Source organism: Rhea pennata, chromosome 2 (genome assembly GCF_028389875.1).
Source record: "Rhea pennata isolate bPtePen1 chromosome 2, bPtePen1.pri, whole genome shotgun sequence".
Classification (NCBI taxonomy): Eukaryota; Metazoa; Chordata; class Aves; order Rheiformes; family Rheidae; genus Rhea; species Rhea pennata.
In genome coordinates, this window is record NC_084664.1 from 22,998,486 (window position 1) to 23,022,936 (window position 24,451).

At 40.4% G+C, this 24,451-nt stretch overlaps 1 protein-coding gene across 1 annotated transcript in view; it reads left to right on the forward strand.

Annotated features, from left to right (window-relative positions):
* The window catches only part of CUBN (cubilin), a 142,788-nt gene that overhangs the window by 59,117 nt on the left and 59,220 nt on the right, over positions 1 to 24,451 (forward strand). Inside the window, exons 29-36 of the mRNA XM_062569066.1 lie at positions 2,671 to 2,852; positions 9,620 to 9,794; positions 11,464 to 11,645; positions 17,848 to 18,004; positions 19,600 to 19,716; positions 22,106 to 22,219; positions 23,302 to 23,430; positions 23,701 to 23,833. Coding sequence (XP_062425050.1) covers positions 2,671 to 2,852; positions 9,620 to 9,794; positions 11,464 to 11,645; positions 17,848 to 18,004; positions 19,600 to 19,716; positions 22,106 to 22,219; positions 23,302 to 23,430; positions 23,701 to 23,833 — 1,189 coding nt within the window. The remainder of the gene's footprint in view (positions 1 to 2,670; positions 2,853 to 9,619; positions 9,795 to 11,463; positions 11,646 to 17,847; positions 18,005 to 19,599; positions 19,717 to 22,105; positions 22,220 to 23,301; positions 23,431 to 23,700; positions 23,834 to 24,451) is intronic.

Genomic DNA, 24,451 nt, shown 5'->3' on the forward strand with positions numbered 1-24,451 from the left:
CATGGAAAGGGTGGCTGGGATTGTAGCTAACTGTCATCCAGCTGTAGCAATTCTCATGTTTTTTCAGCAGTTTTTCCATGAGTACAGGGTGATGGAGTCAGAGATGCATGTCACACAACTGGCCTGGCTGGAGACATCTTCCTCACATCTGCTTTAGGTGACTCTTTTCTAGTTCAGAACAGCTTCTTATTGCCTTGCTTCCTTTCAGACCTGCTGCTATTTCCTTTCACAGATTTGTATTTCACAGCCCTGGAAGGCATCAGAGCCAATGGTGGGAGAGCCCAGCTCAAGTTTTCAATGAGGAGCTGAAAGGCCTCATGGTAGAGATGACAGAAAAGGCTGTTGGGGTTTAGCAGCTGCCTTTTAGCCACCATGATTTTATCAGAGAAGGCATTGAGGAAAGAATTTGCATTTAATTGAAGATCTTAATTTACAAACTGATGAAGAAAGAAATGTATTAAGGAGAGCAGTGGCATAAGATACCTGATTCAGATTGCAAATTATGCATAGATCTAGTACAGATTAGGAGGGTCTCACACATCTGTGTGCATTAGTTGAGCAGGTCAAAGGGGTAGATTTTTTTTTTAATGTTGTAAAATATAACTATAACTGACAGCTCTAGTAGAGATGCTATCACTTTTCGAACATACTGCAATATTTGCTTCTGGAAATACACAGCTTGTTGGTTGTTAGGTGGCTTTATTATTACAACTATTTTGCGGCTTCTTTGTGATGTGGTAAATTTTTCCGTTTGGAGATGAATCCAAAGAGCTTGATTAGGTGGCTTAATTAATATTTTGAGGCTTTTTTTTGCTATGTGCCAAATCTTCCCTTTGGAAATTAATGCAAAGACCCTGATGGAGTGTTGGCTTTCATTATAAGGGTGACTTGAGTGACCCCACAAGAGCTATGTTAGCAAAAGATTAGCTAGAGCCTGAAGCACTTGAAGACTTGTAATGCTCAGAGAGACAAAATGCCTCTGCTGCAAAACAGGCCCACACACGCATAAAAGCCGATCGAACACACAATTCCCTTGCCTTCCGCACATGAAAGGTGAACAGCCACTCCACTTGCTTCATGTGGTTCATCTCGTAAATAACGAGATGAACGTAGCCGGCTGGAGGAGCACCCTCCCTGGTGTGCCGTTCCCGCTGACACCAGCACCCAGAGGCTGGGCCAAGGGGAGGATCTCACTGGGAACCTGACCGAAGGAAGTGAGGGCATCAGTTGCCACTTACACCTGCATAAAGCAATGGTGAAACTGCAGCCTCAGCCCATCTTTTCTCTGCTTCTAGCTATGGCTGTGTAGCACTTACAAGCAAGATGGTACACTTTTGGAAGAGAGAGCCACAGCCGAAGCTGATGAATTAAATGGTGCAGAGGTGAGGGGTAGAACAGATTTAAAGCTCCAGAGACTTATAGTCCCCAAAGCCACAGCTGAAACGGAGCTGTCGTGTAATAGTATAAACATCCACTTTGTTTTAGGCACAGTCACGTGCTACGGCATCTGAGTTATTTTTTGTTTTATTAGTTGCATGTGGGGAGTGGAACTGAGCACCCGTCTTTTTACTTGAAATTTTCAAAATCTATGTTTCTGTCTGGGCTGCTATATATATCCTTCTGGGTACTGGCTGATTATTTTCATGTGTGAACTGTTCAGGTAAAATATGTTTAATGCAGAGGAGTGGCAAATGCTACCCTTGCAATTCATAGGCAATCTGATAAAGAAGGTGAAGAAGTCTTCTGCCTCGTACCCAAGGCTTTGGTGGCAGCCACCTCAGCCAGTCCAGGGGTGAAGGCTGTTGTGGCCATGTCTTCCTTCTTCCAGATGTCTTTCTCCCTCCTAAGAGCTTGACACTGAATATAGAAAGTGATCAGAGCTCCAGTGATGCCTCAGCCACAGTGGAAGATGTCTAAGGGGTTTGATATCTGAAGTGTTCAGCTGCTTTGTGCTGTCAAATCAGGGCCTGCATTTGGTCCATTGTTTCTATCTTTTTTTTTTAATCTAGCTCATGATGTGTAAGAATTTAATCACCTAAGGGGCTGAAGACTGGGGCTGAAACAATAATATCTGAAAACACAAAACTTTTCAAACATGGCATGTCTTACAATTGCATAGTTACAATTGAATATATATTAAAATATTAAACCTGTGAAATGTCAGAAAGCCAGTTCATCCACTGTGACTTGATGGCTTGTAGTCATGCTCAGTGGGTTGAGGGAAATTGTATTGTCTTTTTAATTTTATGATTTCTAAAGCAATGGGAAATGGCATTTTTACAACAATAGGAAAGCCTCTCCATCACAGCTTAGTCTGGTATTAGATGAGGTCAGGAACAGCTGAGGATGGATCTGACTGAGTTTTCTAGAGCCAGCCAAGCCAAGTTAGAGGCAAATGTAAAAATGGCAGCTCTGGGCCTCATTTTCTTCTGCTGTCAAAGTAGATTTTGAGGTTCAGTGAGAAGTGTGACATAACGGTACTTATTGCATGGCCAGAACCAGCATCTCCAGCCTGCAGTTTCTGGGTCTCTCCTCCCTGCTAGACCTCGGTTCCTTCTGACAGAGAGGACCCTCAAAAAACAGCATAATTGGTTACCTGTCTGTGTTCCAGGGCTATCGGGGAGGTTTTCCCGAGTCGCTCACTGACAGGCTGCTTTGCTGTGTTGTCAGGTTGTGGAGGAGAACTCTCTGGCCCTTCAGGATCGTTTCACAGCCCTGGCTTCCCCAACCATTACCCAAGCAATAGGGAATGCATCTGGTACATTGGCACAGCACCCGGTAGCAGCATTCAACTCACCATCCAAGAATTTGACATTGAGTATCACCCAGACTGCAACTACGATGTTTTGGAGGTAAGATGTAGGCCTTTGGAGATAGATTTAGCCCTCAGAAATATATGAGTTATCTGCATTTCTGTCTGAAGCAGATTATCCCAAGAACTGCAGGAGCAGAACAAAAACTGGTCTACTACAATTTCCCATTTCTGCTATGGTTAAAGTTACATTTCACAGATGTTGTTGCAGAAACTACAGTACTTGTTAATTTTTGATTTCATGACTCTGGTATTTGTACACCTTAATCAATAATGAAGCTAGGCACTACACACTTCATAACATGAGACAAAGCTATTCCAAAGAACTTGAAGTCTTAAAATGTCCACGCTTTCCAAAGAACTGGGTATACGGTACTGTATCATGGGGATAAAATTTCCTGAACCTAAAGGAAGGTAATGTATCACTGGATGGATGGCAAAGGTGGGACCTTGTGTAGGATCTTCCAAGGAAGTAGGGAACTTATAACCCTGGATCCTAAAAACTGAAGAACCTTTGTTCTTGGAAAAAAAGATAAAAGAAGAGGCAATGTTGCAGTGTCCTAAGCAGATTAGAGTGGTTGGACAAGGAGAAAAGGAACATCTCTAAGGGTTTATTGACCTTTAAGAGACCTAGAAGAGTGCCTGGTCCTGTTATATAAACCATCTTGGTGCTCATGATGGGAAGCAGCCATATGACCATTTCCCAGCTAACATTTGAATAGACTTCCAGTCCAGGCAAAAGCACTAGGAAGTAGTTTCAGAAATAAATTATTTGGAAGGATAGGTTTTCTAGATGGCTCTCACTAGAGAGATACAAGATCACTAATGGAGCTAGAGCTGTTGGATCTTTTGTTGTTATTACCTGTGGGAATTTTTAATGTTCTCATAATGGACTAAAAATAAAAGATTCATTAAGAGAGATTGTACCACTCTGCTGGGGACTTCTGTTCTCCCAAGAAATGAGAAGTATGACTGGCATACAACCAGATAGCTATCCATCCAGCACGTGCCCATACTTTTTTCTCCCTTTCTTAACTTTGTGGCCTTGATTTCTGCAGCCTAGGGTTCTTAGTGCACACTCAACAGCAATGTTCCTGATGGGAAACTTATCCCACATCCCAAAGCAACTCTTAAATATCCAGTGGCTAGACTCATGGTTGTTAAGCATTTGTACAAGTAGAAGAGATGCATGGCTTAACTCTAGCCTTTTGGCTTTTTTTTTTTTTCCTAGCTGAGCAATGAAACTGAAGTCTTGATCATGTGGACACTAGTATCCTACTAGCTTTGAGCCTTGTGTGGGATCTGGGTGTAAGGAAGTTGCTCCATAAACTCTCCTTCAGTAGCAGTGGCAAGTGTGCCCATGTGTCACACTGCTGACACCTATGTCTGCGTGTAGGTGACCTGTGTTGGCTGCTCTGGATATTGATGTTGTCAGCTGTGCTGCAGCCTCGTTGTTGTTTAGGCCTAAATGGTTGCATTGAAGCTCATCTGCCTGTAAGCTTCAGTCATGCCTCTGCTGTTCAAAGGAATCAACTAAACAGCTACAAAGTCCAATTCAGCTATGGTTGAACAATGCAAGGATGATGCCTACACCTAGAGCTGGTCACTCAGACGCTATCAGGATCCAGTAGGAATACAGATGGCTGGCAAACATTTGCTTAACAACTTTTTGACTTGTAGGGGGGGCAGCCTAAAAGCCTAATGAGTGGGGCAGCCTAAAAGCCTAATGAGTGGCTGCATGACACAAATTGGTTAAAGAAGTTGCTTAAGAGGATCCTACAGCTTGTGTCAATGAGTAAGGTATTTGCCTTAATTTTTCAGTTTTCTTTCTTTACCATTTCTAACTAGTTGCTGTGCTTTCTTTCTTTCCATATTTCTTTCTGTGCTGATGCTTGTTCATCAGCACAGATGCCCACTCTGCAATTTGAACTTCCCTGCCTTCCTGCCCTCAGTGTGGCTATTGACCACTGTCCTTCCTTGCCCTCAGGATTGGTATGCCTCTTGGTTACTCACCACCTGACCTTGGCTCACCCAGCTTATAGCACCTGTCTCTGATCTGTTGGTAGATAAACTAATATAAATTGAACTATTGAGAAAGATCAGTTCATGTCTTACTGCAAGATCAAAGGTTCTGTCTGGTAGCGTACCACTCTCCCTGCCAAACCACAAGAATTTCGTAGAACTTTTTGTAATTTGCCGTATATATATTTCTTTGTTTTCGTTAGAAATTGCACATTCACAGCATCATTGATACAGTCTACACAGAACAAAAGATGATTCAGATTTAGGAGAAAGAAAGAATGTGGTTAGCTATTTTCAGGAGCTGCTGTACCTTGTGATCTTATTTGCTGTACTTGCCTACGTAGGTCCAACCTGAAAACCAAACACACACACACACATACACACACACACGTTGGATAAATTGCTAGGAAAAGTTGTTGTTCCTGGTGTGCCTTTGACACAGACAATTTTGATGATTGCTGGATTTCCCAAACACCTTTCACCCTCATGTTGCCTCCTCATAAGTATCATGTCTATCATTTCCTTGGGTTATTGAAGTAATCTTTTTCTCATAGTTATTCCTTTGATTTCACTTTTTCCTTATCTTAGAATAGTGAGTTCTACCACTTCCTGTTTTCTTTCAAGCCAAATAACTTTCTAGTTTTAATAGGAAGTCAAAACCAGAACTAAAGTAGCTCTGCACCCTGCTGTTCCTCCAGACTGATGAGACTGAGTCTGATGATCTCTGAGTCTCTCTCCACTCTCTGAAACAAGAAACCTTTTTCAGAACATTGCTATGAATTTCTGTGTCTTTCCTATTGTTCTTCCAAAATATATTATCTTATAATAAAAATTTCTTAGCAATCACCAGGTTTGCTCACCTAGTTGCTTTTACCTGTTGCTTAGAAACACCCCCTCCTTCGATCTGGCAGAGAGTTTTAGGAAATTTCTAACAGATCTTTCCCATCACACCAATTTTGCTGCTGGCTTCCTTTTTACCTTTACCATTTTCTTGAATATTTCTCTCTTGCACATCTTTCTCAAACATATTCATTCTTATAAAATGCCGCAAGCACCTCCCTTCCCTTTCCTTTGACAATGCCTCTCAAGCAAACTATCAATCATCTTTATGTCAATGTCCTGGACTTGTCATATGTTTCAGTAAGACTTTCCAAGAGTCTTAAGTAAAAATTTTATGTACAGAATCTTCAAGTTTTCTCCATGGCTTCTGCATCCCTAAGGGTTCGCTAGGTTCCCCTTTTATCCTCCCTGTTATGCCTATTGAGATGCTGTTGCAGTCTTTCTCTCTTCCCCCATCAGATTCCACACCTTTTACAAACATCCAGAAGCAATTTTTTAAAATTATTTTTAGGAGTGTTTTCTATAAATGTTTTATGGAAATAGAGGCCATCAGTTTGGACATAATGAAAGAGTTAAATATATATTTTTAAGTGGCTTCTATGAAAATATATGCATAGAGAAAAATGACCATACCAGCTTTGTTAAGTTATGATTTATCTTCTTTAACAGTGACCAGATTTTAGTAAACTGCAGATATGTGTTGCCACAGCAAGATGTAGCTGTAAGCTGAAAAGGAAAAAAACCTTGTCCATCTGTTGCCCTTCCAAATCTTTATCAGATGCTTTGGTCTTCTTGTTTAAATATAAAGAGACATCAAATACTACGTTAATTCTTGTTTCTCTGTCAAAGTTGGGCTCTCTCTTTGCTGGCAGTTATATCTGAACAGAGATCAGTTTTATTCCCAGAAATCTGTGTCATGAGGGTGGACCAACCACATGAAAACAACTTTCTGTTGCTCATAACTCTGGAATGCTGACTGGTAACAATAAATGGAGCTAACGGAGCAGAAGCAAATGGTAAGAACAGATTAAAACCATGGGCTTTATGTCAGTGTCCTGCATCCCCACTATTCCATCCAGCATTATTTAATCTCTGAATCGGGTGCTTAGATCAGACTAAATGTTTTTGTTTGTATTTTTATCTCTCTGCAGCTCGGACATCCTGTGACTCTTTGTGAACCACTCCCTGGAATTCATTCTTTCCATCCATTCTCCTTTCCCTCTCCTTTTTTTCATGTGGTAACTATTGGTTTTCCTCTTTGGAGCCAAAAGTAACATTTTATTGTTTTTTGTCATGGAAACACTCTGACCTATTTTGTTCCAGCCTTTGTGAAAGCATCTGATTAGTTGAACTGGCCTAAAGAAAAAAAGAAAATACACTTCTAACTGCAAAGAGTGTGGCTTTGACTAGAGCTTTGGTTTTGAAACTGTGCAGAAGGCCATTGCTGAGCAGCTAGCAGTGTAAAGGAAACCCACAAAACTCAGCTTCCTACCAATATTTCTTCCCCATTTGTAACTTTCTTTTGACAGTCCAGTTCTAACTGCAAGTTAGAGCTTGGAGCAAATTTTTATTCCTGTGGTAATAGTACAGAAATCAGCAGGGCTTGTGTTAGAGCTGGGCTGGCTCCCCAGCCCATGGTGTGCAGATAGCCCCGGGCAGCACGGGGGACGATGCGAGAGGCCGGTCCGTGATGCATATCAGAGCTGAATACTCCCGCTGTTTCCGTTGCCACATAGCTTTGTTGGGCAGGTTTAGATGATTAAGAGCATGTGTTCCCACTGGGTCCCATGCTGCGGTCTAACTCAGGGAGATATACCACAAACACATTTTAAAATTCACATTTTGAACAGACTTCTGACAAATGCAGCTGTTGTTGGGCCTCGCAACCAGCCAAGCATTTGCTGAAGACGCTGAGCTTCCAGCGGACAAACATGCTTCTCCCCAGCACTGTGGTTGCTTTATTACAGTCAGAATTTGAGCTGCAATTTCATCTCTTCTGACTTCTCCTGAATGCCTTGAGATGATCGATTTGGCAGAGGAACCATTATGCATTCCAGTCATGCAGTCTCCCTGCAGAAAGAGTAATAGTGCTGGTCTCGGTCAAAATTAAAGAAATAATTAAGCATGCAAAATCAGCCACTAAAACAAAAGGGAATCCTCTGAACATCTTACTGAGCATCTTGCTTGTAGAACAATTAATTTCTTATTGCTTCTGGGGACAGGAGCTTCAGCTTCTGAGGTGCCACATTACTCTGGAACCGCTGAATATTTTTTTCCATTTTTTTTAAAAAAAGCTCTTTTTGCCTGTACCTCTAATGACAAAGCAGGGTCAGGCACTGTGAGCATTAAGTGAGTGCACAGTCAATCAGATTATGTAGCAATGCACTTAGCAATGCACTACACTTATCTCTGGAGGTGGTGGAACGAGTTCAGCTCTTTATAAGACTTGCTCAGATATTTAGCTTGGACTGAACTCAAACTTCTGTGTTTAGCAAGTGTCAGGCAGAGCCTATTAAAATATTTTGTTTGCTCTCATCTCACATAGATCGGAGGTAAAAGGGCCATAGAGCAGACTGGCTGTTATGGTACTGCTACTTTCTGAGGAGGATGTGTAGTTTGCTTTTTTTTTTTTTTTTTAAACCTTTTGATGTTTACCAGATTCGTAAAATACAGGAACAAATCTGGGATGCTATTAGTGGAAAATCTTGATGAGAATTGTTGCCCCATTTTTCTAGTCCCTGGTTTTGTTGTTATAACTTGTCATCCTCTAGTTTAGCTTCAGAATGTATATACAGTGTATACTGATACAAGTGAGAATAGCTGATACTGATAGAGCTACTGCTTCAGTTGCTGAAGGCCAACACCACACTTCATTCAGTGCCCCCAGCAACAGTATTCCCATTTGAGGTTACCGTCAAGCTGACTTTTGGAGCTACTGTCTAACCAGGGAGATCCCGACGGGAGGCAGGAGACCAAAACATCAGGCAGCATTTCATTAACACACAAGAAGCCAAGAAAATTTGATCTTTGAGGAACCAGGCACCAAAATCATGCCTGGTTTCGGAAATTGTCCTAAGCGTGTGCATCTCCTTTGGCTGTAAGAGGCCATACTAATGAAGATGAGCCAGGTTTACCAGTTTAAAAAGGGTGCAAACTATTATCCCACATCCCTTTTGGAAAACAAGAAACAGAATTATAAGTCTCCAGCCAAACAATCTAATTCATTTGAATAGGTTTAATATTTCAAAATATTCAACATTGTCGACAATGCTTAAGAGATTGGTGTTTTTCTGTCTTGTAGCTATCTGAGGAACACTCTTCTGAAAAGAAATACTAACTCTGAAAAGCCAAAACTTATTTTCTGTGGCAAATAATATCTTATATACCCTTGTTTCTGTAGGATGTTACTAGAATATCATTTAGTTCCTTGGCCAAAATTTGGATCCTGATTCTGCCATTGAAGTCACAAGAATTGCAAAATGTTTTATTTTATCAGAGAGAATGGTCAAATCTGGCTCCAATTAAAAAGAAAAATCAATCTTAACTGTGCTTTTAAGCAAAATACAAAATAACAACACAAGTTGATGTGCAGAGATACTGTTTGTTTGCACAAGCACACATTTTATATCCTCATGTAAACAAGGTGCTAACCCTGGAGGGATCGAGGAAGAAGAACATGGCAAAGTCTCCAAAGCAGAAAATTCTTGTTTAGTGCAAGGCTGTTTTGAAATCATCTAGAATTGCATACTTGTTCCAGGTGCTTTAGACAGCAAGCAAACCTGCAGAGAAGATAACTTTACTAGCTACCTTACCTTTAAAAAATGTGCAAACACTTTCAATATTTACATGAGACATTTTTCTCCTGTCTAAACAGCTCTGATGTATTCTACTATGGCAGATGGTGTCTTTGAAAACCTCTGACTGACAATGTTCTTCTTTTTGTAGGTCTATGGCGGACCTGATTTTCTCTCTCCTAGGCTAGCCCAGCTGTGTGTTTCAAGATCAGTGCAGAACCCACTGCGAGTCTCCACCACGGGCAATACGGTTGTTGTCCGTTTCAAGACAGATGCAGCAGTGACTGGGAGGGGTTTCAATGCCTCCTGGCAAGAAAACCCGGGTGGTGAGTGTGCCAATTAATGCCATGATAAATCCAGGAAGTCTGAGAAGAACTGAGGATCGGCCATGCAAACATGTTAAGTAGTCAAGTGGTATAAGATAGAAAGCTAAGGAGAATTAGGAATGTTACTGGATTTGGTTCCACTAAGAGAAATGCTGAAAAATGCACAGAGGAAAACAGTGAGAAAGAAATCATTTCACTGGCTTATATTTAAGCCTGTTTATATGTATTGTTACAGTCTACGTGTTTCTTCTATACATAATGAATCAAGACATTCCTGTAATCAGAAAAGAACTTTTGTATGCCAGTGATTTCCCCCATGCACACATATATACAGCCTTTTATTAACTAAATGATACTTCTGGTTTTAAATTATAAAGTGAAAAATATCTGAGAACATGGCTTAGCTTGGAGAACTCAGTGAACTCCAAAAATATTTGGAGTGATTAGTAAATCCTTGAACTTCACAAGGTTCACCCATCCCCATGTGATTATTTGTTCAAAGCCTTACTGGTAATCAGTGAAAGAAGAGAAATGTTTAAAGGACCCAACCACATGTTTCTACATGGGAGTTCTTATGAAAAGGCTAATTACCAGTAATGAAAAATGAGAAGAGGCAGATTTTAATTCTTGCAGTTTCACTTGATTAAGTACACTGATTCTTTGGTCTGTCAGGGTTCAAGCTTCTCCATTCTCACAAGTTTTATGAGAAAGGCACAAGATTTCTTTGAATAAAAAGACAGTTTACAATAGTCCTTTGAATTAATCCCCTTCTGAGATTTGGTGGCTTATTTTTTCCAAACTACTTAGACCCCCTGAAGTTTTCTCATCCCTTTATAGCATCTTGCCTGTTGTACTTCAATTCCCTCTCTCGCCTCTAAAATACCCTCTCACCAGAGCCCAATAGCAGTGTATTTTTATCCTTCCAGCAGACTACCTCCATCTCCAGCAGTTCCTGTGTCTTTCTCTCACCCCACTTCATCCCTTTGCATCACATAAAAGTCTGTTTGTTTGTGTTAGTCTTTTTGAAAGCCCTGGCGCTACCCTCCCTGGATCCATCATTCTGGGCTATTCAGATGTTCATGAGCACTGGAGCTGTTCTGGTCAGAAATAGCCATGAGTGAACTGGAGTCCTCAGGAAGCCCTCAAGTATAGTAAAATCTTGAGGCTTGTAATTGCTGTATTGCTCATGAGCAAATGGAGCTCCCAGCTGTCTTCATATTTTCCAAAATCTTTTTCCTCACTCCTATGCTCAGCTGGGTCTAATTGCTTTCTCAGTACGGTAAGTTTGCCAGTCACCTAGTTGTAAAGGGTCTGGGGCATTCATATGAAATATACTTTTAATTGTTTTTATAATATGTTGGATAGAGAAATACTAGTGCTAATACTTCAGCCTGTAGTCATTTACTACAAACCTGGGACTAGAAAGAAATTCGTAAGCCTTGTTGTTGCATATTCACCAATTATGATAATATTATACTTTCCTGCTAGTCATTTGACATTGATTTTGGTTATGAACAGGACACTTAAACAAATGGAGCACTTGTTTTACACAGGTTTAATGTAGACAATACAAAGATGGAAGTGATGTTCCTTCAGTTTAAAAATAAAGGTAAAATCTTATTAAGGATAAATGAGCTATTATGGTTAAAACTGATCATATCCTTTTCAGGCTGTGGTGGTATTTTCCAAGCTACCAGTGGTGAAATCCATTCTCCAAACTATCCTGAGCCTTATAATAACAATACAGACTGTTCTTGGGTAATCCAAGTTGACTACAGCCACAGAGTCCTACTGAACTTCACGGATTTTGACATTGAAGATCACAACTCGTGTAACTATGACAGTGTTGCAGTAAGTAACAATGGAAATTTCAAAAGTTTCCTTAGTGAATCTGGCAAAATGCTTGCGAAAGAGGAAGTTCCCTGTGCAACCTAGGCTGCAGTTGGTTTCAGGCTGTTCGTTACATGGTCATATTCTGTATTTATTCATTGACAAGCTAAGGCTTAAATTTAAAACTAAATAATTATGATATAGCTCCCTTTACTCCACCACTGCAGAAGGCTTCACAACTGCATTTATTCATTCTGCCATGTTCCCACTTATATGTGAAAGATCTTTTGTTGAGAGTGGTGCATGCAGCATCCTGTCAGTGTATTTTTCTTTTTGGTGATGTGACTTCTTGGTAGCACTGAAGGAACAGCCCTGTATGTAGATGGCTGTTACTATGACACTCTTTTCCATCTGAACTACAGAGTAGGTTACCACAGCTTGTTCCAGCTCATGAGATGGACTGCCTATGTCTGTAATAGATTGCCCATACTCAGTTATAAAACTCAGCAGAGAGGAAGGTCTGTGCCCAGGAATTCGGATTTGCTGGCTGTCATTCTGTGTGCGCTCAGGTGCTCCTCCCCTAGCTGTTTAATTACTTCATTAAAGAGTCTGCCCTCTTAAAAGCTTCCATTGCTATCAGTTTGTGAGCTTTTGTTGATCTCATGGAAATTCAGATTGTCGCTCAATCAGCGTACGACCATGAAGAGCTTTCCATGTCCCACATTGGCCCTGCAGGAGCAGGAACGTGAAATCCTGACCTTTTATGTCAGATTGCACTTCATTCAGTACAAAGGCATGTGTGATTGGTACAAGGCGGATAAAGCACAGTGGCTCTAGCCCAAAATCTAGCCCTCCTCTCCTTGATAAACTGTCATTCACAGAGAACGCAAATTGGCAGGAACAGAGACTCTTTTGAAAACAGAATCATTTTTAATAGCACTGCTTTGTACAGTTTTTTTTGTACTGAATCAGTTAAAAGGAAACACGTCCTCATTTTGTTGAGCATAACTGAAGATATCATTCGGCTACAAAGCATCTTTGTCCAGTAGATGTTCTTTTTTTTCTGGTTCTGAAGTATAGGAAAATATGTCTTTTTGTTTAAATTTTTTAAATCCACTTTGGGGGGTTATTGAAATGGAAAATCTATTGTAAAATAAGAGAGTCTTGTGCGATATCACACAGGAGTAGGAAGTCAGATTGCCTGGCAGAAGCATGGGCCATACAAAACAGCAGTACTAGGCAAAAAAGTCCCCACATTAAGGACTAAATTCTGAAAAGATCTGAAATTCAAGCTTTGATTTCAAACCTAATGCCAGTGAAACTTCTCTAAATGCTTTGTGGAGTATTCAGCTCCATAAGCTACCTGCAGTTATAGGCACAGCTCCCATTACTTTTATAGTCTGGATATGGACACTAGGTTTTTATTCATTAAAGGGGATCAGTGCTTCACCTGGCAGAGGAGACGGCAGAGCTCTCTGCATAAGGTGCAGTTAGCAGACCATCAGAGCACAGTGACACCTCTTTTCCTCTATTCCTCTATTTTTCCTCTATTCCTATACAAGTATCTGTTGTTTGCTTCTGCTTTTTTTGGTTTTTTTGGGGTGCAATGGAGGAAGAGGTTGCCAGTTAGCCCGAGTTATGCAAACACGACTGAAGCAGCAAAGTGAACCGGGAGGGAGATTTAAGTTTAATGAGGGCATTAGTCATACCCTGCCAAGTTCAAAGTGACTTAAAAACAGATGAGGGAGAGTGCTACTTTGAAGCCAAGAGATAATGAAGGTCTCTGAGTGGTATGTGAGATAGGGGATTGCTCTTCAGTGCTAATATGGGGCAGCCAACAAAACAAAAAGATTGGATGGTGTTTCCTTTTCTTCCTAGTATGTTAATAAGCTGAAAACTGCTTGGTTCCAGCACCTGGATGTGATTTGTGTTCATCTCATTCTGTGGCTCGCCTTGCACAGTGACACAAGAACAGAGTGAGGCGACAGAAAGTGCCTAAGGATATATAAGGACATATATGAGTGAGAATGGCTTAGGAATTGCAGTCCAGAGGAGCATAAATGGAAAATACGGGTAGATAAGGAAGCTAGTGGACTGTTATTTTCTAATGTAGGAACAACTACTATGTATGAGTAATACAATAGTTCCACCCTTTTTTGTTTCTGTATTTGTTACTTATCTCTATGGTTTTATTTGCTTTGTGAATTCTCTTGAGGCTCCCCTCCACCCTTGAGGTGTACCAAAGGCCTTTTCCTTCATCCTTCCCCTTCTAGACCAACTCATTTTTCCCTGTGATATGACTTGAGATGGCACAGGTAGCTGTAGTATCACTTGCCAGTTCTTTGTTGAGCTTCTTCCTCCGGTTTCTGCTTTATTTTGGTTTTTGCTTTTGTTTAATATTTCTGCTGCAAATTCTTTTCCATTGGGAACACATGAAAATGTACTTTTTTCCTGCAATGTCTTCCATTCCACAGTTGTGAACAAAATGGAGGAAGGGAAAACACTCAGGTCTGGTACTTCTTGGCCATACTGCTCCTCCGAAAAGCCCAGTGCCTTTTTCAGTTCTGCTCAGTGATTTCCTATGTGAACCTGAGCACAGATCTAGGTTCAGTCGAATTAACTTTAAGCATGTAACTGTAATCCACAGTGTAGCTGCTCTAAGCTCCCTCTACAGTCAATGGACACAGCACAGGCAAAAGAGGCCTCCAAAGAGCAGTCCAGGCCACCAGAAAGCACATTCTCCACTGATGATGGATGTCCCCGGTGGGTGCTTAAATTTAGGTAGTGCCTCAGTTCTTCATCTGCTAAATGAGAATTTACAGCCTTTACTTTCTCTAGTCTACAGAAAGCATAAGGTCTTGAGAAGAAAAGCCTTCTTAGTGTCACTGTTACCAGTGTCTTAGTGTCACTGTCACCATACATAAACAGTAAATGCTTTATTTCTTTTTTTGTACCAGACTATTTCTATCTGGAGAGTGCATATGATAACAAACAAATTGTTTCTTTGAAGGAAAATGGAGGAAAAGAAATGGGAATTGCACTAATTCCTGTATTTTTTGCCCATGTGTTTAACCAGTGAACTGTATCTGAAATTACACAACGAGTGAAGGTCAGCATGAGTTTCAAGTATTTGGAGAGCCTATGAAGCATGACTCAGAGAGCAGCGTTTGCAGAACAAGGCACTGAAAAGGAGAGAGAGAAATAGTTCATTCTCTTCAGTGGCTTTGATTAAGTAAATGTTATTTTTCTTTCCTGTTGCATTATAACAAGCAGTACACAGGAATGTAGAAAATATAAACTTCTGGGAGCTAGAGTGGAGATATGACTTGCATTATTCCAGGTGCTAGCAGAGAGAATCTTCTCAGAGAGGACAGCTAGGATGTGGGATTTTTATGGTTCAGGAAGCAAAAATTACCTTCTTTTTGTCATGTGCTTTTGCAGATTGAGGTACTCCTGTCATTTCAGCAAGGAGATGAATCACTCAGTTATGTTCATTGTGCAAAGAGAATAGAAGAGCAAATTGCTGATGTGTGCAAAGAAAAAGAAAATTTGGCTTTTTTAAAAAAATCTTGTGAGCAGATGCATCATCTTTCTTTACTTATACAGCCTCAGGAATGCATTTCTCAGATGTTTTCAAATTCACTTTAAGGCACTATGGAGAGATTCAATTATTCTCTGAACTAGTGAGTGAATATTTTGGTTTCTTATCTGGATTCAAGACTAATATCCTCCCTATAGTTTAAGTTAATAAATAGCAGGTGAATAACAACGATGTAGCAGAAAATAGCTATGTGCTACTGTGCCTTGGAGCTGCGATAACTCCTAAAATGCCACATCTCAGTAACACTTATGCTGAGCTGACTCTTGAATCAGATCTTTAGCAAGTTTAAAGGCTAAGAGTTATTCCTAACTTTCTGATAGAGGAGTCACACTACTTTTCTTCAAACAAGCCTCCTCAAAGCAGTAAATATATTTGACTTAGAAAACATTTTTCTGACTCTGCTCTTCTCCCAGCATTAACACAGAAGGACTTCCGTATTCCAAAAAAGCTCTTGGGATGAAATGTCTACTTAGTCTCTCATGCTGGTCATCCTTAATGATTTCCCTAGTGAGACAGCTCAGTTACTACAGCTCATAACAATCCACGTGTCAGCAGGCAGCTGTGCTGAGCAGCACCAATCCATCAAAACCAGCAGTTTACATTATCTGCTGTCAAGCTCTCTCCACTGTCTCTCAGTGCAACGCTTATTCTCTGTTCTAGCATGCAGATAAAATCCTCTCACTACTGTCTATGGCCTATCAGTTGTTTAATTCCTAAGGGTTATTTTGGTAGTCATTTTTTTTTTCACACTCCACAGTTTGGGGTTTTTTAAATCTAGGCAGCTTGATTAACATACAGAGTATTGTGCAGGGTAAAAATTAACATTGTATTAAAGTGCTGACTGCGGTGGGTTGCCAAGACAGGAGAAAAGGTTGAATGGGTGGGTATCATGGTTCTCTTGTCTGGACGTTGCAGTACACCTAATACTCCATCACAATGTCCCACACAGCTAGCCAGTGCTATATGCCCAAGGGCAAATGTTTAATTTATGAAAGCAGCATTGGCTAAGCAGAGTGTGTCAGTGGATTAAACAGGAGTTTTGTCCTTTATTGCTCAGCTTGGAGGTTTATTTGAGACAGCTCACCCTTTTTCAGATACTGTTATATTTTTCTCACTAATGCACTCAAAAGCCTTTGAGTACCAGAGGCAGAAACATTGCGTTGTGTTACACAGATAGTTAAAATTTTTTAATTGATCACTACTTCATTGCACAGGCTTGCTAGAATTTGAGGCATTTAAAGCAGAAGAAGAAGATACCAACTAGTAGATCTCCTTTAACCCAATGGCATTATTTTGCTCTAAGTGTGGTTTTGCTTAGGTTTTTACCTCCTAGCACCTGAATATCTTCCAGTCCTCTTACTATCCCTTATTTTTTCCATTTTACAGTACGAAGCTGAGTCACAGGTTATATTAAATGACATGACTATGGTCATGTAGGATGCTGATGCTGAGACAGGAATTGAATTCAGATCTTCCACAAGGCTGCCCGGTAGTCCAAGGTTCTTGCTCCCTGGGTCATGCGACTGTTGCCGATGGCTCCAGTGCAAATCACTGAAACCAGGCACAAGGCTCGTGAGAGTGGTCCATGGCTCCAAGCACGGCGGCAGTGAATCATGTCTGCTTGAGTGCTAGGAAAGTTTGGTGGGATGCTCTGAGACCATGCCATAAGGTTCACTAACCTTATCTTCCTGATTATGAGACTAAAAGAAAGGAAACAAAATTATCAATGGTGAAGGAAAAAGGGAAGAAAAGCATCTGTGGTAAAATTAAGGTGAAGTTCTATAAAACCATCTTTTTACTGTGCACAATGACATTAGGATAATGTTAAATGCTATTAAATTGTTTCTTAAGCAGTCCTTTTGGGTTGCTTAGCTAAATGTATTATGTGTGTATATTTATGCAGACTTAATTACATAATTTTGTGTGCCTGGGTATATATCTAAAAATAGATACACATACACACACTTATTTGCATTCAGCAACATGTATTCAGCTACAGTTAGCAATATATAGGCATTGATACATCACTGTATCTTGTTGCAGGCTCCACACACTTGGTGTTGATATACTGAACATTACTTTTCCCTCTTCCTTACCCTCTGCTTAAGTGACACTTCAGATATGTCTAATTCAGCTCCCTAAAGCTATTATAAATAGATACCTGGACCTTGATGCTTAATAGTGGGTAGATGCATGTAAAAACACTGAATCAAATGTCTTTGTTTCGTGTTAATGGCTAATATGAGTTCCTGTGTAATTTTTATTCAGTTAAATTCTTAATCTTGCCTCAGTAAAGACTATGACAGTGTATAAAAAATCACAGAATGTGTGAGGATATCTGAGTTGTTAAAGCAGAGTTGCTTCCACCCCAGGTATGTACAGAGTAAAAGGGCTACCTTATGCTTTTTTACTAATAAAGATCATGGTAGCTTCAGGCCCAAATGGCTGCATTCTTTGGAAATAGCCACAGGATTAAAGTAGGCAATGCATAATTTGTTTGAGCTGGTAATGCCAGCATTGTACCAGGGTCAAAGCACATGAAACATGAGAGAGGGAGTGAAATAAAAGTCTTCTCAATACTCCTATTGAAATCCAGGAGTTCATTCCACTTGTTCATGGCAGGTATACGATGGCCCCAGCAGTGAAGCACCACTTCTTGGAAAACATTGCGGGACATGGCGTCCTCCTCCGATCACAACCTCCAGGAACGTGATGTATGTCCGAATGCACTCTGATACAACCATCCAGCACAGAGGTTTCAGCGCTCGCTTTACTGAAGGTAGTTTCTTCATTCACACAAACACGTTTATCTAATCACCAGTCAGTCGATATCAGGTACAATTTTTTAGCACAGCTTATAATGAAAAGTGTTGTTTCTATATACACAGAATACCAGTGTATATCTTTAGCTGGACTGAATTTTGTAAAATTATAGATTAAAGAATTTAAAAACAAAGGATCATCTTAGATTTTTAAATCGGAAAAAGAATAACCTCTGTGGCAAGCCATCTAGCAGACATCTCAGCTGCCTCTTATTCCTCCTCCCTTGGAGGTCAGCTACTCATATATGACCTGAGAAAAACATGCAACTAGCAGTTTCCACAGAGAAAGTGGCGAACTAGCATTTTATATTTTTATCCATGTTCATGAATCTGCAAAGGCATGAAAGAATTCTGTACTGTGCTCTTCATGAAGTACATGGATTCAGTCTTGCCAATCCTGCCAAACATGAATAACCTAGTTTGTGGATTGATATTTCCCATGGTTTCTTTTTTAATGAAAAAATGCTTCTAGCTGGGCAGAATTTTTCAAGAAAGTTCATATTATTGTTGATTTTCTTTCTTTTCTTCACAATAACTTTAAAAGCACTTCCCCCCCCCCCCCCCAATATATAACTATTTAGTTTTTGTGGAGAAAATCTCTTTCTTTCATTGTTTTATTAGGATTCTTTTCACTATATGTTAGCACTTTTCCCAGCAAAAGCTTTTTTTCTTTGATTTTTTTTGTGAAAAAATTTAAAGAAAAGAAGGAATTTTCATTAGTAAATTTTCCAAAGTACCCCAAATCTTGACAACCCCAATTATTGGGATCCTAGCTGGATACTTAGTTAGGCATCTCTGAGTACCAGCCACAACAGCCTGACCTGCTAAATATTCTCAGAGCACATCTACCAGATCAGGCCCTGCCCCAAAAGCCACCGGTGAGCCGGGTTGAAGGCAGCTCGGATTCTGTCTTTCCAAGAAGGCCTTATAATTCCAGTTTCCTGCTGGATGGCATCACAGCCTCATGCATAGATCCCAGATTTTGGTACCTAATTCCCCACTCTTACATATAAAGCAGCTGGGTGTTAAACTCCACATTGGGGGTTTTATGAAAAGTCAGCATGCTTAGAAATCAAGCACTGCAGCACCCAGCACAGTTAGCCACAGTTCCACCGTGGACTGAGCTTTTGCGTATGTGCGACATTTCACACAGTTGTGGTTTTGCTGATCCAGCTCACAAGAGGATCGTGCTAATGCCACGAGCCACAGTCATTGGGCACAGACAGGTTCTGAAGGGTTTCTCACTTTTCTCACTTTCGCCCTTCCTAAGTGCCAATGTAGGCAAAAGATCAGAGAAACAGATGTATGATTGGGCTACCCTGAACTCAAATTATTTTGGCCCTAAGATTGCTCTCTTGAGCTAGGTATGAGGGAAGGTCTGTTCCCAAGTCTGTCTGACTTCCCTCAAATTCTTCTCTTGTATTTTACCCTTATTTTACATTGCTGCAGCATGTTACGTTTTACATGTTCCTTTTCACTACAGAATCTAAGATGTGTGTTATATATATATAAATATATATATGTATGTGTATATATGTGTTTCATTCTAAAGCCTGCGGAAGTTTCATCGAGTCAGATTCAGTTGGGGCAGCAATTTCCTCTCCTCTGTATCCTGCCAAATACCCAAACAATCAGAACTGCAGCTGGATTATTCAGGCTCAGGAACCATGTAAGTAAAAACATCTTTTATAGTTAGCTGGATGACTAATATCCTCATCCTTTTTTTCTGTAATAACAATACAAAATTCGTCCTTTATTTCTCTAGGAAGTTCTGCATCCTGGTAGCTGGAGACAGAGTGGATCTCCTAATCTGTCCTAAGTCAGATTTGACTGTAGAAAGATTTAGAACATAGTGAGGAGAGCAAAGTTTACAACTTTGTCATCTTAGCTGATTTACTGGGACCTGACTGGTGGAATTATAAACTAGGTTTTGAATAGTATGTGAAGTTGGAATCATCTGTCAGAAAATCTTACAGATACATAAGGCATAATGTATAATACATAATATATAATATTATATATGCATTTACATATATATGCACACATATATATACACATCTGACCTGTATTATTTTGGCCTGGATTTTTCAGGCTACAGTTGTGGTGTATCAGATGTATGCTGTTAACATAAATAAATAAAATTATAGTTAAGTAATGCAAAAAGATAGGGAGGTATTTTGATTTAAAATAGAATTTTAAAAGAACATAAATACACTAGTCTCTTGTACATAGCTATACCCTCAACTGTTTCTCTTTAATTTTAAACAGTTTCATGACTGATGTTAAAACACCAACATTTTCCATTGAATACCCAGTATTACTTTTACAATACATAAGAGTTCCTAAAACATATGTACTACCAAGGAGAGTTACAGTATCCTGGCAACGTCATTTAAAGTAAATGCTTATTTTTACCTGTGACTAATGAACAATTGTTGTTCGCTTGATATCTATCCTTTGCAGCCAAAATAATGGAATGTTCCAACCACATTTAGAAGTTTATTTTGCTAAGTTATAAAATGAAAATCAATATGCCAAGGAAAACACTAAAACAAAAATTAGGAGATAAGCAGTTTTTAAGTATAGATTCTTACACAAATACATGAAAAATACTGAGCTGTTCCTGACCTATACAACAATTGTATATGGGTCAGCTGTTCCTGACCTATACAACAACGTTTTAGAGGACATTCTCTTCCTGGATCTAGGCTGAAAGCTCATACATAGCTCTTGTCTCCTGATTTATATCAGTGTGAGAGAACAGAAAAATCCTAAATAAGAAGTAGTCTATGTATATGGAGGCTTCTTCCATATATCACAAGGATCACTACATAATACACATATTACAGGTACACCTAGCTTTTTTGTGTCAACCACACAGCAAAACAGGACATAGCCATATAAAGTAGGTGCAGCCATTGCAAACCACGGCAGAGAGTTCTTGTTCAGCTTTTACCGAGATGGCCAGCAAGTCTCCTGCTCTCACCACCCACTGTGTTTTTACTTCTCATTTCATGTCTTGAGGACCTGTACTGATAGCTGTAAGTGATTGACTGGCTGGTGCACAGAAGAGGGCTGAACCCGCAGGCCTTGGGGTTGAACAGCACCCAGTGGCACCCTGCTGAACACAGCGCCTGGCCTGTGTCCGTGATTTCAGCTTGTTCTAGCTAATTAATCGTGGGCAAGGGAGAAACAAAATGTTTGTGTCAAATTCAGACCTGATCAGTGTGGGAGAAAACTTAATGGTGCCGGGTAGGTACAGTAAGGCTGAGACTAACCATTGCCATGGGCTGGTGTTAGGAAAAGCCTCTGTTCCTCCATTCATGAACTCAGCGGTGTTCGTATTGGACAAGCTAAACCAACACGGGAATCAAAAATACCCTGAGTCAGAAATCCTCTTTTTCGGCTTGTAGCCTACAGTCTGAGCGCGTGGAAAATCCAATTCCATACGAACATAGCTGAGGGTAGTTAATGATCCTTTAACCAGACTAATTGATGTATGTGGGACATTACCAAGCAATGAAAGATCCAGCTCTTTCTGAGCCTGGAGCAGGGCAGCGTCAGTTCATATTTTGTCCAGATCTGCGATATAGATCACAAAGGGACAGGAGGTCATGGATGTAGAAGTAAGATTTGTTTTTCAATTATAATGTGTGTAAATTTTCCATGCTGTATTTGGTGACTCTATATAATGAAGCTGTTCAGATGTTGGAAAATTTAGGGTCATGTGTTTGCATTAAATTCTACGCTTCTAAACTAGAAAGTACTGAAATATGAAGATATTTACCAGGACTTTTACAGTAAAGATTAATGGACTTCCACCAAATTCCCTTTACATATCAAAAATTAAATTATTTCAGATTTTATGCTTTATGATCCACTAACAGCCACTAATATATTTAACTGATTGAGTTCAGGGGAGAGAAGAAAAAATAGTACTTCTGCTATCCTAGAATAAATATGGAAAATTGAAATCCAGTGTGTATTTACATGTCATTATGTACGTGTGAAATGCCATCCCTCCCCTCAAAAGCGCTTTCGGTCTTTTCTCTTACCAGTTAACCACGTTACGCTCTCATTCACTGACTTTGATATTGAAAACAGCAGGCAAAACTGTACGACGGATTTTGTAGAGGTTTTGGATGGGAACAACTACGAGGCTCCTCTTCGAGGTATTGCGCCTTCTCATCTTTATTTCACGCACAGGGCTACACACAGCAGGAGCGCCACCTTTTCCGTGAGCCGCCTCCTGCTCGGTGGGCTTCCCCTGGCACGGGGAGTGCCCGTGGCGGCGCTGGCCCGGGGAGACCCGGGCTGGAGGAAAACCCTTGGTGTAAGCAGAGTCAGCGCCATACGCAGGTGGTAAAAGCTGCAGGCTTTTGGGAGCAGAAAATGAACCTTCCTCAAACCCCTGAAAGCTTGATTTTCTGATTTTTCTATGGCTTTCTGCTCAGTTCTCTGTTTTGCAGCAAAATTTAGCATTGTTTAAATTGCCAGGAAGCTGTGAGGCCACCCTGGCCACAGGGTGATCCTGACTCCCCTCGCACCCCCAGCATTGCCTCGAATTCACTCTCAGGAAATTGAAAACATCTGTGCCTGGTTCTGCTCTCCCTTACACTGGATTTGTATATACTCCCTTGACAGTAGTGGCGTTACGCTCTGTTTAAGTGGGTTGTAACTGAGAGCAGACTGCAGTTCTTCATCTCCTGCTCTGGGATGTTGCTGTTTCTCACTCCAGGCAAGAAGACCAGCGTACTAGCATCTATCTTTCTCTATGCCGTTGGGTGCCTTGCTGCTGGAGTATCTTTAACATGCTGAACCCCATGTTATAGTCCATTGCAGGAGAACTGATGTTATTTGTCACTTTTTTTTCCCCCCATCGGAAACCAATGGAGTGAAACAGAAACTATTGGCAGACGTATTTGTTGGTATTTTTTTTTCTAATTAGGCTGAATTATCTGGACAGAGTGAAAACAGAAGATGTCACCATCATCAGAACAGCCAGCAGTTAGGGTGCCTGGAGTGCAGGAGGTCCAGATTCAAATCCTTCCTCTGATTAAAATATATATTGCCACAAACTGGGTTCTCTAATAAAATGGCTATTCCATATTTATGTGTATTTAATTTGCAATTGCAATTATAAGCAACAAATGTTATTCCTGGCTGCTGCCAGGAGTTAATCCCAAATGTTAGGTGAGCAATAGTAATTATAAGCTGAATGCTTCATTTTTCTCTTTGTCTTGTTCTCTTTCAGGCCGTTACTGTGGCACTACTATGCCACATCCTATCACTTCTTTTGGTAATGCCTTGGTGGTGAACTTCTTCTCCAACAACAACATTACCACCAAGGGCTTCCATGCCACCTACGCTGCATCGTCATCATGTAAGTCCGTACAGTAGGTGTTGCTAGCCTATGCCTCTGATTTTTAAGAAAAGGAGCAGACGTTGTATCTCTTTGGCTCTCTGACATTGCCACATTTAAACTCCCCAATTTCCTTACCTCTCCTTTTGGCCAAGATCTCAACAAGGAGGTCACCAAGTTAAAGAACAAGGAGAAGTGCTTCCCTAATTAGCAAATTCTCTGGCCCTCTCAAGGTATTTTTTTTTCCTGTGTTATCTTTCTCTAGCCTCTGCTGTCTCCTTCTCGTTGCAGCCTGCGGGGGTACTTTCCACATGGAGAGAGGAGCTTTCAGCAGCCCTGGCTATCCCGAGCCGTACCCTCTCGATACCGAGTGCGTCTGGAAGATTCTCAGCTCCCCTGGCAACCGGCTCCAGCTGTCCTTCATGTAATGCATTGCCAGGGGTTGTTATTCAGCCCTTTAACGGAGCTGAAGGAAGGATGCGCTGTGTTTATTAGGAAATGCAATTACCAGACGATAAAGCTGAAATGTGCTCTTAGAGTAACTTGGATGGAGAACACAGCAGTGGCTGGTGGCAGCTTGCAATCAGTGTTCTCCTCTCTTAGTCATTGCTTATATTAAGGCACATACAGCATTATATAAATAGGTGGTTTATTGTTTGAGCAACATGATATGCTGAAGAAGCCAGATCTCACACACTTACAAACAAGAAGAAGCATTACTTCCCTTTTTCTTTTTTTTTTTTTCTTTTTTTTTTAACAAATGGAATTCCTGTTTCCCTACTGCCAGGTTCATCATACTGTTGTAATACAGCTGTATAATAATATAGCTGAGTAATATAAAGGGCCCAGATACTTCATATACTGTAGCGATAGAATTGATATCAAATTCTTCAGAGTTACTCCAACAACAAGTATAGTAGTGGAGGTACAACGGGGACTAAGGGAATATGTCAAGAAATTTTGTTTTCCCTACAGCAAATAAAATTTCCTTTGAAAACTTCGGACAGGAAAGTCATGCGTGACCTGCAGAACAATGCAGAGT